The sequence below is a fragment of the Ptychodera flava genome, chromosome 22 (genome assembly GCF_041260155.1).
Source record: "Ptychodera flava strain L36383 chromosome 22, AS_Pfla_20210202, whole genome shotgun sequence".
Taxonomy (NCBI): domain Eukaryota; kingdom Metazoa; phylum Hemichordata; class Enteropneusta; family Ptychoderidae; genus Ptychodera; species Ptychodera flava.
The window spans coordinates 24,307,558-24,331,973 of NC_091949.1; the positions used below are offsets into that span (position 1 = coordinate 24,307,558).

Here is a 24,416-nt window from a genome sequence, read left to right on the forward strand (position 1 = left end):
GTTGAAAGTTGATGTAAACTCTACCTATGCAATTATTTCCATACATTCATAATTACCCAGAATACATAGCAATAACCTTTGATAATTCCTCCAGTAGCAGCTACTATATAATAACACTTGTTCAGGTTGTCAGGATTCCATGTTATTTGGCATAATTTTATGATTATTCACCGCAATTATTATGCAAGCTTGTTCTTCAGTGTTGTTCCTAAAAAAAACAACAGGCTTTGTAGCTTTTAATAGAGAGTTAAACTCTGATTGTTTACTCATTAAATTTTATTTCATTTACATCTTTTTATCGTCAGTGTCTCATTGCATGTGTTTTTGTGTTAAGATAATATAATAGAAAGATATCTGTACACCAATACAGACACATGTAAAATGCCATTTTGAACAGTCCATGAGCATATTGCTCAATATCAACTGCTGTGTGTATGTGTGTGTGTGTGTGTGTGTAAGGGGACATGGTTCATTTTGCCCAATTCTTGTATTTCCTAGTGATGTTATCGCAAGTAGCTGTATAATAACATTTTCAGGGCCCATTCGTATAATATTCAACCTAAAATACATTCTGAAAATTTGCATTTCATGGTCCATACACTCCTTGATAGTCGTTGAATTTTCAAGCCTCGTGGATAGCTTGTGAAAAGTCACTGAAAATTAAACTGGGTCCTGAAAAGTCTTGGAAAATTTAGAATCCATCCAAGATTTTTAAAAAATCACGAAATGGTCAGTCATGCTTTTGTAAAAATTAGGTGTGTAAAATGATATATGAAACGGTACAAGGTAAAAAATGTTATTTTGTGCCTCAAAACGTCCTTGAAAACTGCTAAAATAGGCTATGGAAAGTCCTTGAATTTTAAGTGACTTTGAACTTACTGGGGCCCTGAATTCTGTTTATGAGAGGAAAAACCTTAGACTATTTAAACTAAATCATTCGGAAGGCTTATGTACAAATAAGTGAAATGTTTATGTCAAAGTTCAATAAACTTCCAACTCCTCGAAAGATTACAATCAATCTTTATTGTAAAGGATACAAAGATTTTGTCATTTTAACACAAGATCTCCCAATTTTTTTTCCTCACAAATATGTGGACTTTGTTGCTGAAGCCTTACTTGACATTTGTGAGACAACATCAGAGTCAGACTTCCTAGAGTGAAGTGGCTTGGAAGATTTTTATGGATGACAGTGTGCAAGAGAATTTGGAGAAAAGATGTCATTGCATGCCCTTTATGAGCAATCCTGGAATGATTTGCAATGAGAACCATGAAGAAAACAAAACTAATGATTCAATACAGTCTTGCAGAGCACTTCTTTCTGTTGCTTTATTTGTCCCATTATTTAAAATTATGATGAATCAGTACGCAAATGCTTACATCACATTCACGAAAATAAAATCTTGTGAGAAATACACTTTTAATGTAAGCTCGGAGGGCTCTGCTGGTACTGCCGACCAGATAAACTCGGCATATGTGAGCACAGCGCCACCAGCGGGGTCCGCGAGGTGTGACGTCAAGTACGCCCCAGCCCGAAACGCATGCTGATTTGTGATGATCGGCGGAGAGATCGAATTTAATCATAAGATTCAAGAACAAATTGTCAGAATTTTTGACGTACTTGTCTTTAAAACAAGGTTTACTGAAGGTGTTAATCTTGACAAACAGACTGTGGTAAAATATTAAAAAGCACTGTGAGATATTATTTTCTCATTGACTTAGAGGGTCTACTTGTATCTAATACCTCATCGAAGCAGAATCTGCAGGGCCAGGGCTTGTCAGTGCAGTGGATATCGAAACTGCCTGAGAACACAGTGTTGCAGTGATTTTACTGCGGATCACTCGTGATTTCGGATTCGACAGCTTGTTAGCTTTGACTATGGAGACAGAGCTTCGACATAGAGGTGGTGAACCCGCCGAAAACGAAGAGGTTAAAACAGAAACAACGAAAGTTGAGGAGGTAGGTCGACCGGCGTCTCTAGCTGCTCCCTGTCAGTCCGTACTGTAGTCGCTCGTAGCACGATCAATTTGATATTGTTCCTGCAAAGGCAGTTGAATGACTATATTTGTAAGTTGTATATACGGAACCATATGATAACAATGGATTCAAGGTAAAACCCATTCCATAGATGTTGACTTGATATTTATAGTTGAAAACATTTCAGCTTGATCATCGTCAGTTGCCGGGGTTTTGATGAACTGACGTACTGTACTACAGTACATGTATTTGTAAACTAGCACTACGGCTGAGATGAGCTCAGTGGGTAGTCATTTCAAAACAGCAGTGATGTCAGGAACAGTGAACTTCATGTCTTCTCACATCTCGATCTCGTGCGGTGGCAGTGGAACGCTGAAATTTGGTTTATTAGCGACACTCCCACGCCACCGCAGCGTAATCTCGTGTCTTGTCATTTGAAGTGGTGCTACTAGTGGCGCCCAATGAAATAACATCGTCGGTGTTATGTAATTGAGATGTGCTCGCTTACCCTGGCCCCTGTTTAAGAGTTACACGACCACAGAAGAAACAATATGTTTTGCTGCAGTGATTTCACGACAGTTTCCTTGTTGCTGTCTTGAATCAAACATACACATAGATCAGTTCAAATTTAAAGAGAAATATTCTGGACTCACAAATAGCGACTGGTATTCAAAAGATTCACTGCAGAATGTTCATATGAGGACAGGTCATCTGCATGAATTATGTAAATCACACACATAAGCACCAGGTATTGAATTTAAGCATATTGAGGTCATTTGAGGACAAGCACTATGATGTACATAGTGTTCACTTTGTCTCCAGTATTTAAATACTATATAAATATTATGAAAGCAAGTAACTATTTTATTTTATCATCAAAATTCCTTTATTTATACACTATTAAACTACTGCATTACAAGTATGTAACTATTTGAATATAAAAACTGAACAGTTGTTTTCATAGGTGTGGATGGTGAGCCGGTCACCATGGACAACAGCAATGCTTGATAGCAGGAAGACCAGATACAAAATCTGCTGTACATACAAGTACATGTATATTGAATAGAAAATCATGAATGACATTCCTGTCATTCAGATAATGATCAATATGGCAGTGTCGTTTGTCAGCTGGTGGGCACTGACTGGGGTTAAGGTTACAGGCAGCAGTGACATTGACCTTGAGTTTGGCAGTATGAAGAGTTTCTGTTTGTATTTCAACTTTGCGAGTTTCACATTTTAAATGAAGCCACCCCAGTCCTCCCTCTATTCATTATATTCTGACGTAGCTTAGGCTGATTTTGAAAGTAGGTCACTCCAATCATTGCAAGTCTTGTAGTTAATACAGGTGTGTACAGGTTGAAATAAATGAATACCAGCAGTCGTACACGTGACATTGTCACTTGTTCATGTATGCCAACCAAGGCAGCTTTCACCACCAGACTTTGGTACAATATTGCCATTTTCAGTTAAACAGGTAGACCTATGAACAGTCCATAGGAGTGAACTAGGGTAACAGCCTAGATTTTCTACTTCAATAGAAGTATGTGTCTCAATGGGTGTCACTCAACCAAACTGACAACTACTGCATTCCGAAAACATTCGTTCTTTCTGAAATTCTACTTCAAAAATGAAATGGTCTGAAAATTCCTTCATTGATGACAATGATGGAAGGTTAAAGTTCACTTTGGCAGAATGAAATTTTGTTTTGTGACTTGAAATCATATTAACATTTTCAAGGTTATGGAAAGAGTATGATGCGCACATCCCATCAGACATATAACTGTTTACAATGTACTTGGATTCAACCAAAGTAAACCAATTCTGATTCTATTTATACAAATTAAAAATAAATAAACAATAAATTAAAAAAATAGAGAAATAAATAAATTCTGATTCTGACCTTTTAACTTCTCAGTAATACTTATAAAAAACTGAAAGTAAATAAACAAACAAATAAACAAAATAAACAATCTGATAAATAAATAAATAGATATTAATAATAAAATAAATGGGTACAGGTGGTCAGTTATCTTAGCATTTTTATGTGGTCATCTGAATGTTTAAGGTTGCTCTGCGGCGAATCAATAAAATTCGTCAATCCAACCCCAAATTCAAAATACTGCAATGCTGGCAGTCCAATGTGTTTCATGTTTGTTATTCCTTTGATAATTTTATCTCTTTTAAAATATTCTGTCTGCAGATGGAAGTAAATTTTCACAATGTATTTTGACCGTGCACACAGTTTCAAGATGTTTACTATATTGATCTTGTAAGCCATGCCTAAATGATTGCACTCCAGTGAGATTGGAAATAGCCTTGACCTTTTGACCTTTTTTTTGATATTGTGTGATCAGGAAGCCTTGACCAAGAGAAAGCTAATAAAATAACTGAAGAGGCTGAAATTTCAATAAAGATCAGCGACCCAGAAAGGTCATAAAGAGATTGATAGTGCGTAGAGGGATATTTTAGTCAGTTGAACAAATTCAAATCAGTTCGAATTCTATTAATAGCAATGTTCAAATAATGTAATGATTATTTTAAAAATTGCCACCAAACTAGAAAACTATTATTGTCACCCAAATCCGTGACCGTGACATCAGAGGCATGTCTCTCAATTCATTTCAGTTAAATTGAAACAGAAGTTTAATGAGATAATGAACTTGCCATTTCTGACAACTTGTCACCTGCTTTTCAAGTCTAGAGTATGAAAATGCTACTTGAAAACAGCACTTTACACAGCACAGCCACTATTCATGAGTAAACGACCAGTGCACTTTAGAAGTTGCAACTGAGAGAAGTGTTTTATCACTGAAAGACATGAAAAGGCACTTTGACTGAAACAGTTATGAACATTAAAAACCATCGAGTCCATTGTACTAATTTAAATAATGCAATCTGTAAATTTTACTAAAAATAAGTCAGCAATCACAAGAAAGAAATAATATATATTGCCACATATACAGGATTATACAATTTTGTTTTGCCCAGTGTAGTTTCTCCATATATTAATTCGTGACTCATCACAATTTGAAAAATTCAGGATCAATATAGTATCTTTTACCACTTTAAGACATACTTCTCTATTTTTACATGTTATAAGGCTATTCTTTAACCCTTTTCCTGCCAAGTCGGTGAAAATCCGCTTGAAATTCGGTGTAGCTAGAATCTGAGCAGCCACGGCCGTTATCCTGCCAAGGCGGTGGAAATCGGGCTACTTTTTGGTACCCCCTTTCCTGCCTAGTCGACGGAACTACGTGTAGCAAACCCTTGCTCGCGCTAGGGGTCGTTCGAGGACAGGTTTTGGGCGAGGAACGGCGTTTGCTCTCGAAATGGGTTCACAGAGAGTCCAACGACAGGGAAAGGTGCGGAAGCTACCCAGCCAGTCCCCCACCCCGGTGGGGGACTGGTTTTTTTGGGGGGGACGAGTAGCGTACTTGGCAGGTTAGCACGTTGACGTATTCTAGCGGAGTTTGGGTTAACTTGGCTCTGAGGCACTACATAGATTGCGGCCGAAATTGACCGTCTCGGCAACGCTAATCTGTAGGCAACGCCTAAGACCGCCTCAGCTGGCGGTGCAATTTTTTGCCAATGGTGCGAGACGAAAATCACGGACTTGGTCCTGATTGACGGGAAGTGCGGACGGATTTGACGGACTCGGCTTGATTAGTCCCTGACATGGAACTGATCCGAACGGACTTGAGCGACATTTGTGAAGGGTAACCACCGCTTTTAACCGACTTGTTACCTTCTCGAAAAGACTACCCACTCAGATGTCGGACGTTGTCGGCTGCACTTGGCTCTAGACGTTCAAGCCGTGCAACGAAACACACCGCCTCAGCCTTGCCATTCAGGAACATGGCCTCAAAATTTGATACCATTGTTCACCGACTTGGCGGCTGCGGTTAGGTGCGTGAACCGTTGTTCACTGACTTGTTACGCCTATGTTGTCCCTGTGAAGTTCGGCTAACGGCCGAGTCTAACGGGAGTTGGCAGACCTGTGTTTGGTTTATACCGTAGTATGACCGACTCAGGTAGAGGTACCTGTCGGTATATTCCGAGTTTTACGCACTCGGGCGTCAATGACGGGTCGTCATCACCGCTGATGACGTAGACGTGCTGGCCACGTTATTTGAAGGAGCCATGTTTGCCCAACGGACGAGGTCGAGACAGCCGTTGACAATTTCTGCATCCTTCATCTTTGACCACCTTAGTTGGGTAAGCCGCTCGGCAGGCGACGGTTATGACCCAAAAAAGCCGCTGAAGCACTGTTCGTTGCCGTACAAGAACGAGACGGCCAGTCCATTACTGCTTGTCACCGACTTGGCTGACAAAACGCCCTGCTCGGGCGTACTTAGAAGGGACATGAGGTTAAAGATACGGGTTTCCCACCCGTACTAAACATGGGCTTGGGCCAACGTCCTTGGGTGGCAGGTGCGCATGCCACGTACCCAGCTGGACGGAATGTCAAGTTGAGATGCTAATGACATTGACTATGTTATGCTAAGTGCTCGAGGGATTTGCATCGCAAATGAGTATTATTAGCATATCAAATGGTGCGGACAGGCAATTTACATGACGGGTAGGAATGTCAGCGCCGGTTGGTGGACTGATTGCCGTAGGTCCATTATAATAACAGGTGGATGCATATATTAACACCCCTGCGTCCAATCATGTCCAGGGCTTTGTTTCCCTGTGGCTTTAAAAGGGAGGGACCTGCTAGTCTGTCGACACTGTTCCAGACATGAGCTTGACGGACCGCAAAAGTTTTCTGAAGGCGAGCAGACGACTGAAGCTCAAAGATGCAGAGTCTCCGGGCGGTAGTGGTAGCGATCGTTGTGATGTCCCTAGTAAACGTTCTAAGAAGTCGGCAAGAAACGCTCCCGTAAGGCGAAGCCATCTCCGGCTAAAAAACCCAGTGGTAAGCGTAAACGTAAGAGCGATCGTTCTGCCGATGAGGATGATGACGGGTCACCGGTTGCCAGTGGTTCTCACCCGGCTGCTCCGGGAGAGACTACTTCACCTGCAGAGACTACATCTGCTCTTGTGGGAGATACTTCACCTGCACAGACTACGTCTGCTGCTGCTAGTGAGACAGTGAGTAATGAGACGGCTGATGCCATTGGTTCTCCCCCGGCTGCTCCGGGAGAGACACCACCTGTTGCTACTATGAGCCCTCATCCTGCGTCAGGAGAGGTTCCTGTGCCCAGTGCGAAAGCGCTTGAGTCCTCGTCATCAGCAGAGGCTGCCGAGCCCGCTCTGCCATAGTTTCGTGTGCTGCGATGTCCCCGCCGAAAAAGATAGTGCGGAGGGTTCGTTATCAGGATAGCCCACCTGATTTTGAGCCAGATATGATCCTTGATGCCGCTACAGGCGAGTTCAGGCCCAGACGCCCAGACGACGGTGATATCACCGCTGAGTCCGACTCGGAGGTTGACGAGGATGCGGCAGAGGACGATGACTTTATGACAGGCAGTATGTAGGTGAGGCAAGCTCTGACGACGATGATGACGTTGCTGCTGTGTTGGCGGAGGACGAACACCCTCCTGTCTGGCGTATGTCGGAGACTACCGATGCTAATATATTTGAGGAGACCGATTTTGACCATGAGAGAGGACCGACTTTCACCTTGCCCAGCCACGCCCGTGAGCTCGATTACTTTTTTAAGTTTATTCCAGCTACACTGATCAGATTGGCCAAGGACGAGACTAATAAATACGCCAAATTCCACCAGCGACATATCGCTAGGAAAATAGATAAATACTGGCGTAACGCTGACTACCGAGAGGTGCAGGCGTTCATTGGCGTCTTAGTCTGTATGGGTATCGACCGTAAATCATCAGTGGAGGATTATTGGTCTAGCGATCCCTTTCTGAGAAACCAGGGTATTTCTACTGTGATTACCCGCAGTCGCTTTCAGCAGCTTATGCGATACTTTCATCTGGCAGACCCAGAGAACGATCCACGTCGTGATCCTGATGAGGCACGCCGCCGACGTCGGTGTCAGGAGGATCCCTGTATAAAATCAATCCATGGATGGAGCCCATAGTTGACCGGTGCGTAAATAATTATAAGATGGGTAGAGAGATCTCCATCGACGAGGGCATGGTGCGATTTAAGGGCCGTTCTAAATTTAAGCAGAGATTACCGCATAAGCCTGATCGAGACGGTTTCAAGATATGGCAGCTGTGCGACTCCACCACTGCATACATCGCTAACTTTGCACCGTACCTAGGTGTGAAATATCGGGATCGGACTGATGGGAGACGGCAGGAGCGAGGTGTGGTGAAAAGAATTACGATGGAGCTGGTCCAGCCATTCTGTGGATATAATCACAGCCTATTCTGTGATAGCCTGTTTAGCATGGTCGTTACTGCTAGAGAGCTGATGGAGACCGGGATCTACATGGTCGGGAGTTTTAACCGCCGTAATCGTCGCACCATGCCCCCTCAATTAATTCCGGCGGGTAAGAGGAAGCGCCTTCCTCTGTCTGTTGGGGATATGAAAGCCACGACCAGAACGGACTCTCGTCTTAACATCACTGCTTATCAGGATAGTAACGCTCAGGTGCTGATCTTGAATACGGTCTATCCACCCTTGGAGTGCGTGCCAGTGGGGGAGGGAGACGAGCGGCGACAAGTGCCTCTGTCGCTGTATAATTATCGCCGGTACATGGGAGGCGTCGACCGAGCCAACCAGAAGCGCAAGTACTTTCACACTGGGTGCAAGAACCACAGATGGTGGACATATCTGGCATGTTACCTGATTGATGTTGCCCTGGTAAATGCATATATATGCTTCAAGCATGTACACCCTGATAGTAAGCTGACCCATAAGATGTTTCATCTGCGTGTCGGGAAACAACTCATTGGCGGTTATTGTGGGCGATCGCAGCCCAGTGTGAGAGAGGTCGAGGCCACTGTTTCTCTTGCCTCGTACATCAATCCACAAAATCAGCCGATGCACGTTGTCAGCCGTTTGGAGGGGCGGCAGAAATGCTGTAAAGTATGTAGCAGAGAGGGTAAGACCACTGCGAGCGGACGACTGTCTGAGACATCCAAAGGATGTAGTCTGTGCGGGGTTCATCTTCACGAGGGCGAGTGTTTTGCGGCTTTTCATCATCGCATGATGCTACGAGGTAAGAGGAGCATTGGCGTGCAGACCTCTACTCACACAGCCCCGACGACACCCATCAGCAAGAGAACCCGACGTAAATAACGGACAGGGGACAGCTTCGCCTAACAGTGGCTTGACTGTATTCTTAACACGGACCATGATCACATTTGAGCACGGTTGTGCCGTTGTTTGTGCTTTACGATCCCGCTGATTGTAAATTGAAACGCGGATTATTTTGTACAATCCCCCGATTGTAATCTTTGTAACACGGACCATGCACTCGGACGTCGAGACAGACTCTGAGATTTATTATTCGGCATAATGTAATTATTCCCGAATAAAATACTATCTATGGATCGCATATTTTCGTTTGTTTTGTTTAGACGGATTATTTTGTACAATTCCCCCTATTATAATTTTTGAAACACGGATCTGCCACCCCGATTATAATTTTTGAAACACGGACCATGCACTCGGACGTCGAGACAGACTCCGAGATTTATTGTTCGGCATAATGTAAATTATTCCCGAATAAAATACTATCTATGATCGCATATTTTCATTTGTTTTGTTTTTACCCCCACTTTCGTTTTTGGCAGATCCGTAAGGACGCTATAGTAATGGATGAACGTGCGTTGTATCACGTGGGAGGGGCACAGCCCAACGGAGGCTGTGCTCGTGCGACGTAGACGTTGTACCAACCATCTGTCGTTGGGGTTAGTGCATAGAGCAGTTGCACTGTCCAGAGCTAAGGTGGTACAAAACTGCACCTTAGTAACAACTGCACAACTAACCTGTTAGGAAACGGTAACACTAACGAGCTAAGTGTTCACTGAACTGGCCAAACTACGTACACGCCTTCCTTCAATGGCGGAACTATGTCGTTGACACTACGTCAAAGCAGACTGCACTGTGCGACTCTTCCAAGTCGTTCAAAGTACGTGGCCAAGTGACACAACCCAGGGGAAACAGGACAGGTTTGAGGGTGCTGCCGCACCCATAGCACTAACCCCTGGGTCTTCTACTAACCCACGAGAGAGGTGACGTTTCCCCGGTGTGGCCGTGCGTGCCGGCGAACGAGCTTTACTTCCGCGAAAGTAAGCTAGAAAAGGGCATAAAAGTGCACGTCCCCCGGGGCAAACAACGCCCGTGACCTCGTCATTTTCTGGACACAACCTCATCAGCGGTTGCCCCTCTATACGGGCATGCAAAAATTTTTGAAGTCTAACACGTATATGGTCGGTAATCGTACCCCGAAAATGCGGTATTTTCCCGCCAAATGCCTGGCAGGAAAGCGTGCAGGAGAGCCTATCTTCTGTAGACACGGAAAAGGGGGCCGGTTTTGACCGACTTGGCAGGATAACGGACAGGGGCGCTCGGCAGGAAAAGGGTTAACCATATAGTTTATAAGACACATTTCTGTTTTTTTGTCAGACCATCATTCATTTCTCTTGCTCAGTTTTATCAGCTTTGACCCTGATGGTCTCTCTTACTGACCAAAAACACACTGAATCTTAATTTGTGGCCTTTTCTTTCTCAAATTTGCCCCAGAGATTTTGTGTGTTCTGATGGGGTTTTTATAAAAGATTTTGCAAAACCTTTTCAGTTTTAAATGACTCGAGCAATCTGAAATTATCTCGATGACTTTGCACGTGACACATGGATTGACTGTCTACAAGTAACTGACATTTCGTTTATTTCACACAAGTTTATTAATTGTGACTTTCAACTGACCTTGTCTATAATGTTCACAGTCAACAAATCACCAGATTCTCATCTGGGTTAACATGCCTCTCCAAAATGAAAGATTCAAAGAGTGTTCCTCATTCATGTGTTGGACTAAAGGAAACTATAAACCAGACTGTAGGAAAATCAAGAATATATACTGTAAATCATAAAAGTCATTCAAAACGTGTATATTTTTAGAGGGAAAAGTAAATTATCCCAAATTTACAAATCTAATTTGAAATTCAACATGTTCGCCATTCTCTGTGTTAAAATGCTACGAGTTATTAAAAATACTAAATTTTCAATCGTCACAAAAACAAGAAAGTAGAAACTAAATTTTTGACTCAGGGTTCAAAATGAGAGTACAAAAGCCGTAGACTGGCAAAAAACGGACTTTTAAAATCTGAAAACCTTTTCCAGAGGTGAATTCAGGTACATTTTCTCATGGTGGTGTATTTGGACAATTTATTTCACATGATTTATTTGAATTTGCTGACGGAATGAAATATGCTTAGTCATGACATGAGCTGTGGCTACACTCCTTGCCTGCATGTATAGTCCATGCGCATAACATCATCGCCCAAACTTTCCCCATTCAGGAAATTTAGTCAATAAGTTAATTTTGTGCATTTCAGCATAAAAGTAATGTTGACATGTTATACCTTGGAAGAAGGCCTTGAGCATTGGTGAAACGATAACATTCATCTCTTTCAATCAGCAAAAAATCATAAATAAGGTGAAGTAAAAATAACCTATTAAAGTAGAAAGATTGGTATCTCTGTACCTTCAAGCAATGAGACACTGTGTACTGCACAAATCAAATTATCAGAGACACAGTAGATGATATTGGGTAAGTAATCAGTCAATAATATGTTATATTGTTTGGCAGTTTGGTGTTTTCAATTGAAAATTCTTCTTCTTTGTCATTGAAATAACACTTAAAAGAGCACCTGACAAAATAATTGCTAATTGCTAATTATGCAGTGTTATTCCTCTCACAGAGATAATTATATTTCAATGTCAATTTTATTATTAAGAATGCAAATGTTATGATATGTGCCACTGTATTGTTCCAATCAAATTTATGATGTGTGCGTATTGGTACATGTATGCACCATGTATTGCAAGTTGTAGAATGTTGGTCTAAAATTCAAGTTTGTTGGACATTGCATGCACGTGACTGAAATAAAGCAGCGTTGTATCTCATGGTTACTGACCCAAAACAATCTTTGATCTCTGAGTCCAAAGGTTTTGGAGTTTAAAGGTCAATGATTCAGTAGGGTGGTAGCCCCCATACAAACCACAAAGACATTTATCATCGATTGTTGGCATTTGACTCAGTAGTGCAAAGTTTTTATTTGGTTTTGTATTTAAGAATTTGTGGTCAGTTGGAGAGGTATGGTACATGTATGAACCGTTCACTTGTGTCATTGCAGTACATACCCACAATGCAATGCAACGAGAACGTACATTTATGAGAAAAAAGCCCCAGAGATGAAACTGCAGCTGAATTAAGATGGATAGAGTTAGGCATGATAGACAAATGTACAAACATTGTTGGAGCTGAATTTACGGAAAAACTTGAACTAGAATATTGTAACTCTACACACTGAACAGTCTCTTGATATATATAGTGTGTTAACATTCCAAGAATATTTTGGATGTGACTGTACTCTGCTACCTGCTACAACTTTACTATACTTCTCTCAAAATTATTTAAAATAAATTTAATTTTCCGCCATTTGAATTCATACTTTGAACACAAAATGAGCTCATCAGTTCATGCTAGCAGTAATTGATTTTGTTCAGTGCATTATTTTCTTTTCATTTTATTTTTTTGTTCATGTTTAAAAGGATAATGTAGCTCCCTTGTACTTTTTGAGAGTATATGATCCGAATGAATGTCCTGCCTTGTACTTGGCAAATTGAACAATTATTCAAAATATTAATTTACATAATACATCAAATTGTCTTCATTATCAAGGACATTAAAATCTCAAATACTTGATATTCTGCTCAAGATTATATTTCACAACAATTATGTCAGTACATAAATTCAGTAATTTACAGAAGTACTGTAGTAATATTTTTAGCCAACCTTGTCAATACCCCAAAATAAACAGCCACATACAGTTATACATGTATTTATACATTATGAAGTATGCATTCTTGAACTCTGTATGAACCAAAATATAGATACTGTCCATATCAGGATCGTATTCTCTAACCTGGGTTGATAGTTCTGCTGGTGGACAGAATTGTCCCGAGGCTGTCTTCCGCCTAGTAAAAGCGATGTATTCATTGCTTCGCTTCGATATAGTTTGTGTGCGATGTATGATAGTGTGTGTACTAGCGTGTGTGCTTCACAAACTCTAGGGCGATCGAGTGGCAAGGGCGCAGTCAGAATTGCAACACCCTCTGCTGCTAGGTGATTAGGTACCGTGCATTGTGGGTTCGAGCCCGATTGAAAACCATCATATTATCATACAAAGTGAAAATTTACATTCATGTGTACATGTCTTTTCAAGGAAGCGAAATATAAAAAAATTTAGACGGCTGAAATTATTTCATGAATTAATTTGAGTAAGATTTGCGTGTCTTCTGTCTGGAATTTAATATGTAGCTCCTTCTGTGTTTTTGTCTCTGTTGGGAATTAGATTCCTTGCATGAAAGGCATGGGAGTGATGAATTATTCATTAAGCTAATATGTGAAGAATGGTACCGGATAGTGTATCCACCTAGAGCAGTAGTAACCCAATGTACATTTCATATGTATACACAGTACACAATATTTTTGTTAGCTTGATATTTTTCTCACTCAGGTGTGTTTACTTGTAAACAATTATGAAAGCTAGTGTTCTGTTTGTTCCAGTTGGCAGTTCTGTAAGTTTGTTGTCAAGGCTCCCATGTATAAATTATACGTGGAAAACCAATTTATATGTACATATATTGTACATTTCACACTGACATTTATTTATTTATTGATACATTTATTTATTTATTTTTCTTTATTTGTTTGTTTGTTTGTTTGTTTGTCTGTTTACTTATTTATTGATCTATTTACTCCTATTTGATACAGTTCCCAACTTCAGGCTTGTATGTTTCAATCGTGATCTTAAACTACTGATAAATTCTAACTCCTATGCAAAACACTTCACATAGTACATGTAGGTTGTACGTATGAATTTTGCCATGTGTTGACTCATACCTAAGGATATTTTGGAATAAATAGTGTCAGAGAGATTGCCAGAGACCATAGTAAAATATAAAATATCATAAATACTCGTATAAAATAAGTCTGCACAGGGGTCTATTTGTGGGTTCTTACTTATGCTGTATTTTCATAATCAATTGGTTATGACAGTTGTTTTGCATATATTATTCAAGATACAAGACCAGCAGTATTTATTAAACTGTTTGACAGGTTGAATGGTAAAATTCATGCAGGTAAAATTCATGCAATCACAGGATTTGCTCATCCCTGCATGCAACTCATATACGTATATGAACAAGGTAATTAACTTGTAAACAAAACACACCTGTTTTCTGTGATGGTATTTCAGACCTACATGCATTAAGATATACAGTCACCTGTAATCTACATATGCCCATATATGGTCAAAGGGGCGTTCCTTGGTATTCGAAATGCCCATGTGGGGCGTGTTTTTAAAAAGTGGCCACCTGCTTAAAATCTGTGATTGGTTAGATTTTCTCTTTCCATGGTAACTGTCGCAAAATTGGAACAGGTGACAGTATACCTTTAAATGTTGAATTTGTGAATATTGCTAAAAATCTCTTAAAAACATGAAAAAACAAATGATTCTGTTCAGACTCCATCAATAAATACATTGTTTTGAGTAACACTGATGTTGATGAGCAGGGCAGAACCTTAACAGCCACAGAATACATTTAATTTTGCAGATGACATCATTGATGGGGAATTTATATGGTGTTAAGGAATTCAAGGTGCGTAAAGCAGAGTCCAGTGGAATTAATAGGTGTATTGTTGTCTGTGGCATTACGCCAGTAGTGTTTATATGTGGAAGGCAGGCATCTATACAAACATTCTTTAAAAAGTGTAGTAATAACAATACAGATCGTACAATTTCTATATTGCAATGGCTAGTTGACTCTCTTAGATATTGTGACAAATTGCAATTTTTAAACCCCATCATAGATAACATCCTTTGTATCTGTTGAATGACAGGTGTGAATCAAAAGAGGTCAATAGGCTAAAGGTCAATATGCAGGTCAGTAGGCCAAAGGTCAATGGACTGTTGGACATGCCAGTAAATACAGTGCCCTCTACTGTGCTGTTTAGGTCAGGACTGCAGCTTTCTACACGTATTATGTCTAACACAGTTTGTTCACGTGTAACCTAAGCTATATAACTTTTGCATATCATGTTAGAAAATGGAACAACAGATTGGTGGATGAATGCAGTATGTTGTATGCATATTCACAAAGTGGTATGGAGTCCGAGAATGGGTCAGATAAGAAAGAGAATAGTGATTAAGATTAAATTCTGCAGGAATTTGATGATGAATTTGCCTAATCCGTAATCTAGGTTGTATACCCGGTACTTTGTGAATCAGTAATCATTGCTTCAAACTGTCTGTCAAGAATGAATCTATAAAGACAAAAACAAAGAAATATTACACAGTATTTATGAACCGAAGAACCACTTCATTAAATGCCTATATGCTTTTATCCTTTCAGGAGTACCTTAGCTGAAAATACTGCTCTTTGGGAATTTCTATTGGGGTAATCATTGCAGCGATAAACAAAATTACTATGCAGAAACCATGTTGGCTGCTTCATATACATTCTCTGTACGCACCATGCCAATCAAATGTTTTCATCAATTACATTGAAATATTGGCTGCAAAGTGAATGCTTTGGGTTTCATCACATACATATTTGAATCAAATTCTCAAAGATCTCATTCGATTTTGCCGAATCAGTACGAGCCTATAACGGCCAATCATGCAGATCGATTCTACCATTCAGTGTAAAAGTAATTGAATCTGTCAGTCAGTTGTGCTAGCTATCATATGCATGATACATTTACAAGATGGTGCAAGCTAGAGGTAACCGATTGACTGCATGTATCCAAGGTCAAAAAAATTGATTTGTTTCTGGTCATCGCGTGCATCATTTCAAAGTGTGCGCGTCAACTTTTTTTCCTGTATTTCATTTGCCCCTATGGAAAAAAGGGAAAAATGTATCAAATTCCACCAAAAATTTAAAAAAATTGAAAAAAAAATTCGTCACCGCATCATTTTTGCTTCACATCAATGACCAGAAACAAACCTTTTTTTTTTTTTGCCCAATATAAGGTGATGCTGGACCATAGTGTAATGATGTAATGTGCGAAAGTAAATTGTCAAAACTTTAGAAATTGGGCCAATATGAACAAGTAGTGTAATGTTACTCTATAAAGAAAGTGTATGTTTGTGCACCATAGTACCTCAGACAAGCACCCATTTCTTCCATAAGGAAGATATGGCCGAGGGTTCTTCAGGTGTGTCAGTAAATCTGTCATTGACAGTAAAATATGAAGCATTCCTGTAATGCTTATACTACAGTTGTACGTACAATATGGCTATGTAATGTACAAAAATTTAGGTGTACACGCTGTGTCAGGATGTATGGTGCTGTGATCACATGTTTACATGCTATCCATGTTATGTCAATTCTAGTTCAGGGTCGTGCACCCTGTTCAGATTGTCGACTTTGCGTCGGCCTAGGGCCGGACCTGGGCCGGCGCCGACGTAAAAAACCAATGTGGACACGCTGCGTCGGCCTTGGGCCGACTCATTTTGGTCCCGGCGAGAAGGGGGGTTCAGGGCCGACGCAGGGCCGACGCAAAATTTGGTCCGACGCAAATCGTCTGTGTGGACACGTTGCATCGGCCCTGGTCCCAGTTGACCAGGCCTCCGCCATGGATCGAAGTTGAACTAGTCACCCTATTCGCACAAAACAAACGACATGTGACACTAAAGTTTACACCTATTGAAAGTTTTCAATCCAGTCTTTACATTTTAATATCATCCCATGTACGCAGAACTTCCCACCAACCTTTGTTCCGCAAACGAGACCATGTCATTCGCTTCCACAGTGCACGTGATAGACTAGAGAGGCATGTCAAAAATGCCGCGCACTGGTTATTTCTCCACCGCGGTCATATATATACCATATCCTCATCCAATAAATTGTGAAGATCTCTCCGATGATTAAAAGGGTGAGTGGTAGTCATATTTGCCCTTCTTGTGCGTAAAAACGCAGGAAAATCATGAACAGTAGAAACAGCGTGCCATATTTATATGCACCATTTTGAACTTTGACAGGTCAGAGGTCACAAAGGAAGGTAAAGTTACGTCGGCCCTAATTCTGGTACCGGTAAGTGCGGACACGGACCAAATTTAATCCCAAAAGGACAATTATTTTGCATCGGCCCAAATTTCAGTTGGGTTGCCAATGTGAACTAAGTAATTGTTAATGTAAATCCATGCATGAAAGCTTATACGGTATACAGCTATTGAGTTTCTGTCAGTTTCAGGGGTGTGTTTTATAGTCTGTAGATTTCAGTTACTGTAAAGTAACTAAAAATGATATGCATATGTAGTACCTTACGCATACATGATATAGGGAATATTAAAAAACGTTCATATGTAAATTCAAAAATGATTGAAAAATTGCACTCTTCCTTTGCGGAATTGTTGAAAGATAGCATGGAGTACATTTAATCATCTAAGGACCCATACCTGTTTTTCTGAGGTGCTATTAATAAAGGCTGTGTGAAAAAAAAAAGAAATTCCGTCAGAGTCATCTGGCATTTGAAAAGACAGAAGGCCATCAGGTTTAATGAGACTTTTTAATGAATGGATTGCCTCCATATCATTAATCAGCTTAATTGGTCGTGAGAACATTCGCGCTGTATTTTAATAAAAAAGAGGAATATTTCATCAGACGACAGCTCGAAGCGGTTGCCGTGGAGACTGCGATCGCTTATGAAAGGCGATTAAGAAACCATTCGATGATCCGCAACTAAGCCACAAATGCAAGGAGATGTAATAAATGGTCATTAGCAATTCTCACGTTTATAATCTTGTGTTGCAATGAGACTGACAGACAGAGACTGATAATAGCATATACAGACAAAAGGATGTGTGTTTTTTGCTAAGGATTGGGAAGAGAGGTAAATTTTGTTGGAACCCCAGCACAATTTCCATTGTCCTTGAAATTAATTGTCAATTGATATTCCAGGGGAGCCCTGGTAACATATACACAGGTATGTCTAGCACTATATCTGCCCTCTGCAAGAGGTGAATGTAAATGAAGCCAGAATTGGAAATTCTTTAACCCTTTTCCTGCGAAACAGTATCACTTCCCCATCTGCCATGGAGCCAAAACCATAATGTATTTTCACCCATTTGCTTGGTCTGTTATAGCAATTTATATTTACAGTATTGGTGTTTTCAGGGGCCTTCAAATGTTCAGTATTTTCTTACAGTGCACCAAATGGGACATGTTTTGCTTCACTGGTTTATAACCAACAGAACTTGAGCTGATGGTGAAATATGAACTTGGCAGGACAAGGGTTAAGGAGGTCAAATATTTGGCTGTTTTTAGTGTGTTACCTACCGACCATATAAAAAGAAACTAAAAAGCATCTCCCTTGATGACAATATTTCAAGGGCCCTGAAGAGACACAACAGCTGGACAGAGCTGTTGCACAGAAAGTGGCAAGCATAAACTGATATAGTCTATCATAACTATGAAGCCTATGAGATATATCTACAACCATTGTATGAAAACCTCTTTAGTTTTATAATTTTAACTGAATACTGTACAATTCTATCCTACAATCTTTCAATATGTGCTCATATGAAAACTGAAGGTGAACTGTCTACTTTTTTCATGCAATGTATGTATTTCTGAAAAATTTGTGTTCAACTCTTGAATTTAAGTGACATTGAGATATGAACTTCATAAAAAGACGTAATCCAATTCTTTGTATCTTTCCATTTTATTTACTCTGTTGCATCAAGCATTGAGTGTGTGGCATAATTCAAGTACAGACATCTAACATAAATCGGATACAATAAACCAACATCTGTTAATTACACTGTATTCAGCTTACAGGGTACACAAAATAAATTCTTAATATGCATGGTAAGATTGCGCATGATAACAATATTTCTTTTTTTCATAATTTTTCTTTATTTACTAAAATGGAGAGGAAGGTATTAGTACTAGAAAGATGTCAATTAATCCAATGTTGGGAAATCTTTCAAGATTTACGGTTTGCTTAGCTAAACATATTGTGGATATGTGACTGTCTTTGACAGGTCAGTGATTATCTATTTGAGGATGGAAGATAGATGATGAAATTTGAAACACAGGGATCCAGGGATACATGTACATTCTCAGACTAGCCCATTAGTTGTTTGGCTTTTCTATGGCATACTTAGAATAATGTGGATTTTGTAATACCATACCATCTACACAACAGTCTACCAAAGTATTGCATCATTTTAGTGATCAGCTGACCATCATCGTGACTGTCTGCTGAATTTTATTTCTTCAATTTACTCTGTTTTGATATTTATAAGCCCCCAGACTCATGGCAAGTCTTAAACATCCTTTTACGTAGAAAGTTAATCAGCTCATGTTCTTAAAGCCCCATACAAATCTCAAATTATTTTATCTGGATGAAGTTTTGCTACATGCAAGATATTCAATTTCTTGCATGTAGCAAAAGACTTTGATGAATTTTAAAATACTATATAAAAGGGAAAGGAACTCCACACTTTGTTCACATTCTGTTTGGTTGCGTTCTGTGAATAATAGTTTCTAAGGGACTGGTCAGTTTCTTCGGCCGGGGGGGGGGGGGGGGGGGGGGGTTTGGATTATTTTTTGCCGACGTCAAAAAGTGGCTGACCCCCCTATTCCAAATTTTGAAAACAGGGTGAACCCCCCCTATCCCAAATTTTGAAAACAGGGTGAACCCCCCCCCGCACACGACAACTGTAAAACAAAAGGTGGACATAATATATATATATATATATATATATATATATATATATATATATATATATATATATATATATAATATATATATATATATATATATATATATATATATATCTTATATTTTACATACATTTATATTTTAACAGTAATTCTGTGTTTTAATGAAATTGTTGACATGTCAGTTGTAAGATAGGAATTTCAAAGTGTCAATCTTGAAGTTTGAATACAGTACATTTTGAATGAGCTGTGAATGTATTTCACATTTTCTATGCTTAACCAGATGTCCTGAACAGAAATGGATGTCAATCATCAATATCAAAGAGGAAAAAGCAGTAAATCAAAAATTTTGATGGGTGTTAAGATTTGCCAGCCATGTAATTAAATTTCCTTAGGAGCCATAGAGAGGCATTTTAGCCAAATCTGATGTGTGCAGTGTCTGACATGACCTTTTCTTGTAACATTAAAACCATAAAAGCACAGCTAATAATGACAAAAACTGCCTTTTTTAACTGTTATTTTGGTCATAAAAAAGCATCATTCTACAGAAAACCTGAGACACAAAGGAAAACAGTTGCATCAATGACAACGAAAGATATCTTGTCATTTTTCTATCTCTAAAATAAGTCACTGTATCAAATATATATTGTGAAATATTTGTGCATGTTGCATTCTCATACTGAATTCTCATAGAGAGAACGGAAAAGTATCAGGAATTTGTCATGCTTTTCATATGAAATGCAGATTTCATAACGGTGCACTTTCACTTAGCAAACATCAAGATATCTCTGGCATATATCTCTGATTTATTAAAGTATGACGCCCGAAGGGCGTGGAGAAAAACATGAAACATCCTAATATCTCTGACATATATGCCTTGTATATTAAAGTCATGCACAGGAAGGGCGTGCTGAAAAATGTCTGATATATTAAAGTAATGTGCTCAAAGAGCACGCTGAAATATATTGAACATACAGATATCTCTGATATATGTATGCCTGATATCTTAAAGTTAGGCGTGCTGAAAATATGTCTGATTATTAAAGTTACGCGCCCGAAGGGTGCGCCGAAAAATGAAACTGAATGATGAAATTTGTGGCTGACACAATGCATTTTAGGCAATGATGAGCCTGTGTCGAAATTCAAAAACACACTGACCCCCCCTATTGAGCATTTCAAAAACATGGTGACCTCCCTATCACCAAAGTCAAAAACAGGGTGACCCCCCCCCCCCATGAATCCACCGGGCCCCCCAGGCCGAAGAAACTGACCAGTCCCTAAGTGTATACAGTGAAACCTGTGTATAGTGGTCACTCAATGGACCAAGAAAAAGTGACCACTATATGGAGGTGGCCTTTCTATAGAGGGTGGGTGTGGCATTACTTGCTGTGCAGGTGGTGCGCTACATGTAAGTGGTTAATTTAGGGAAAGATAAAAGCAATTATAAAATTCCATAACATAAATCTGTTAAAAAACATAGAACAGCTATTTAGTTTCTGAAAGCTTGTAATGCAGATGTAAAATCAGTAAAAGTAGACTTATTTCGTGCTTGCCAGTCTGAGCATTTTTTGATAGAGGTCATTGAGAGTCAGATATATTGACCATATACAGGTTTTGTACCAAAATGGAGCAATTCCATGTTACCACTGACCACATAAGAGAGGTGGCTGTTCTGTAGAGGGCCTTTAACATGTAAAATGCCACGGGACTGCCACAAAGTGACCACTATAGAGAGGTGACCGCTCTGTAAGGGTGACCACTATGACAGGTTTGACTGTATTATCTTTTGCTGTGTTGTGCATAGAACTGACTAGCCGTGGTGAGGAGAGATCCCAGACTTAACATCCACCAGGAAACAAACTGCTGAATATAGAAAATTAGTAGGTTTCGTTCGGAGTGTAGCGTACACCGTAACCGAGGAGAGATCCTAAACTGGTTTTGATGGGAATGTACAGTACCGACACCGTGACTGAGACGGGGTCCTTGGCTAACATCCTACCTGTCTATACAGGCAGCTTCATGAATAAAGATAATTTATAGGTTTTGGTGGGTTTAGTATACACTGACACCAACAAGAGGGTCTGGACTAGGTGGATATATCCTGTCAGTTTATCAATACCTTGTTATCGTATGGCTTCAATTAAGCAGTCTGTCATTGACCATTGAATTATGGATTAATATAGAAATTATATTTGCAAATCACTTGCATTCTAATTGAAAGTCAAAAATAGTTAAATGCCAAATTAATTTTCCAATGAGGCGTTTTTTACCCATTTCCCAATGGATTTTTACAGCAAATAGGCAATACTGAAACATTGAGAGATACACATACAGCATGTCAATTACATGAATAATTCTGAAAAAGTAGCCCGATAAAGTAGTCTATCGCCCGTGGAAAAACGTCTGTTACTGACGTACAAGTGTCAAGCTGATTATTCCTTAATTCCATTTCAATGATTAATTTCTCCATTCAATTAACAATGTACAGACCGTAGACAGGTATGTCAAGAGGGACTCAACATTCTCAAGAAGCATGAAAAACAAGGTCTACAACAGACAGATGGCTTGAAGATTTCAACATGGTACATGTACTTCAACCTCTATGCTACTGCCCACGCGTGCAGACTTTCTATCATGATACCTTTAATCCTTTCAGCGTCAAATTCAAATTTTGTCACCCTTATAAAATATACCTACGTCAATTTTTGTCAGATTTTTGCCAAAATTTTGATAAAAAACTGTGGCCAATGAAATGGTGTCTTCGTTTGGTCCAAAATTATCAGAAAAATTACAGAAAAGTTCATAAAAATTGGTCAAATGTTGCACTGAAATTTGGTGGGAAAAAATACAGCACTCAAAGGGTTAAACAGTTGCCATATTCCGTGTTCTATACATTATTAGGTCTATTATATGCGATTGTTGTTGCATTCATGTACAAGTACCCATCATTGATGTCCAGGGGCTACAAATATGCACAATGATCATTACCATAGAAGAATTCGACCGTGCTGAATTGCTCAAAATTATAATATACATTCAGGTTATTATGATATAACAGCAAACAAGTCCAATATTTTCTCATCTACACATTTTCCAAGCTTTGTCTGATGAGAAAGGAAACTAATCTGTACGTTTAATTGTGGAAGGAAAGAACTAAAAATCCTGCTGAAAAACAGACCACCAAGTTCACAAGGAGAATATATGCATGTACATGTAGCTAATGAGATCATTATTAGTCCCCACGGACACCGTCCGGGGGGACTTATAGGTTTGGTCGTGTCCGTGCGTGTGTGCGTGCGGGCGTGCGTCCGTCCGTGCGTGCGTCCGTCCGTTCACGCAGATATCTCAGAGATGCCCGAAGCGATTTCATTCAAACTTGGTACAAGGATTACTTCATATGTCATACAGATGCACGTCGATTTGTTTTGTGATACGATCCAATATGGCTGCCAGGCGGCCATTTTGTTACGATTTTTTAGCTCCGCTGTCAGCAACGCGGAGCTTATCAAATAGGTTGATTTTCCGTCGTCGTCCGTCGTCGTCGTCGTCCGTCGTCCGTCGTCGTCCGTCAACAATTGCCTTTTCCTCTGAAACCGCAAGTCCAATTGCTTTGAAATTTTATATGCAGTTCACTTAAGGTGACCTCACTTCAGTTTGTTCAAATCATGGTGAAATTTGCATATTTGTATTTTTGGGGCATTTTTTGGTGTTTTTGGTAAAAAAATCTTCTTCTCTGAAACCGCTTGTCCGATTGCTTTGAAATTTGATATGCAGTTTGCTTAGGGTGACTTCAGTCAGATTTGTTCAAATTGTGGCGAAATTTGCATATTTGTATTTTTAAGGCAATTTTGTCATTTCTTGTAAAAAAATCTTTAAAAATCTTCTTCTTCAAAACTGCCAGTCAGATAGCTTTGATATTTGGTACATAGGTTCCTAGGGATGATCTATTTCAGATTTGTTCAAATTGTGCAGAAATATGCAAATTTGCATTTTTAAGGCAATTTTTGCCATTTTTGGTCAAAAAATTTATTCTCAAAAAGTACTGGTCTGATAGTTTTGAAATTTGGTATACAGGTTTCTATCGATGAACTAAGTAATATGTACTGAATTTCTGATGAAATCTGTAATTTTGTATTTTGGGGCAATTTTTGCCATTTTTGGTCAAAAAATGTGTATTTCCAAAACTACTTATCCGATAGCTTTGAAATTTGGTATACAGGTTCCTGCAGATTAACTAAATGATAGTTATTGAAATTATGATGAAATCTACAATTTTGTAATTTTGGGGCAATTTTTACCAGTTTTGGTCAAAAAATGTGTATTTCCAAAACTACTCATCCAATAGCTTTGAAATTTGGTGTACAGGTTCCTACAGATGATTTAGATAATAATTATTGAAATTATGATGAAATCTACAATTTTGTAATTTTGGGGCAATTTTTGCCATTTTTGGTCAAAACATGTGTTTCTCAAAAAGTACTGGTCTGATAGCTTTGAAATTTGGTATACAGGTTTCTACAGATGAGCTTAGTAATATATATTGAATTTCTGATGAAATCTGTAA

General features: G+C 39.4%; 1 protein-coding gene across 1 annotated transcript in view; it reads left to right on the top strand.

The window, feature by feature from the left end:
• Nucleotides 1–1,733: 1,733 nt before the first annotated feature.
• Nucleotides 1,734–24,416, top strand: part of LOC139123015 (phosphatidate cytidylyltransferase 1-like) — a 63,807-nt gene continuing 41,124 nt past the window's right edge. The window contains exon 1 of the mRNA XM_070688953.1: nucleotides 1,734–1,957. Within this exon, the coding sequence (XP_070545054.1) occupies nucleotides 1,877–1,957 (81 nt within the window). The 5' untranslated portion in view covers nucleotides 1,734–1,876. The remainder of the gene's footprint in view (nucleotides 1,958–24,416) is intronic.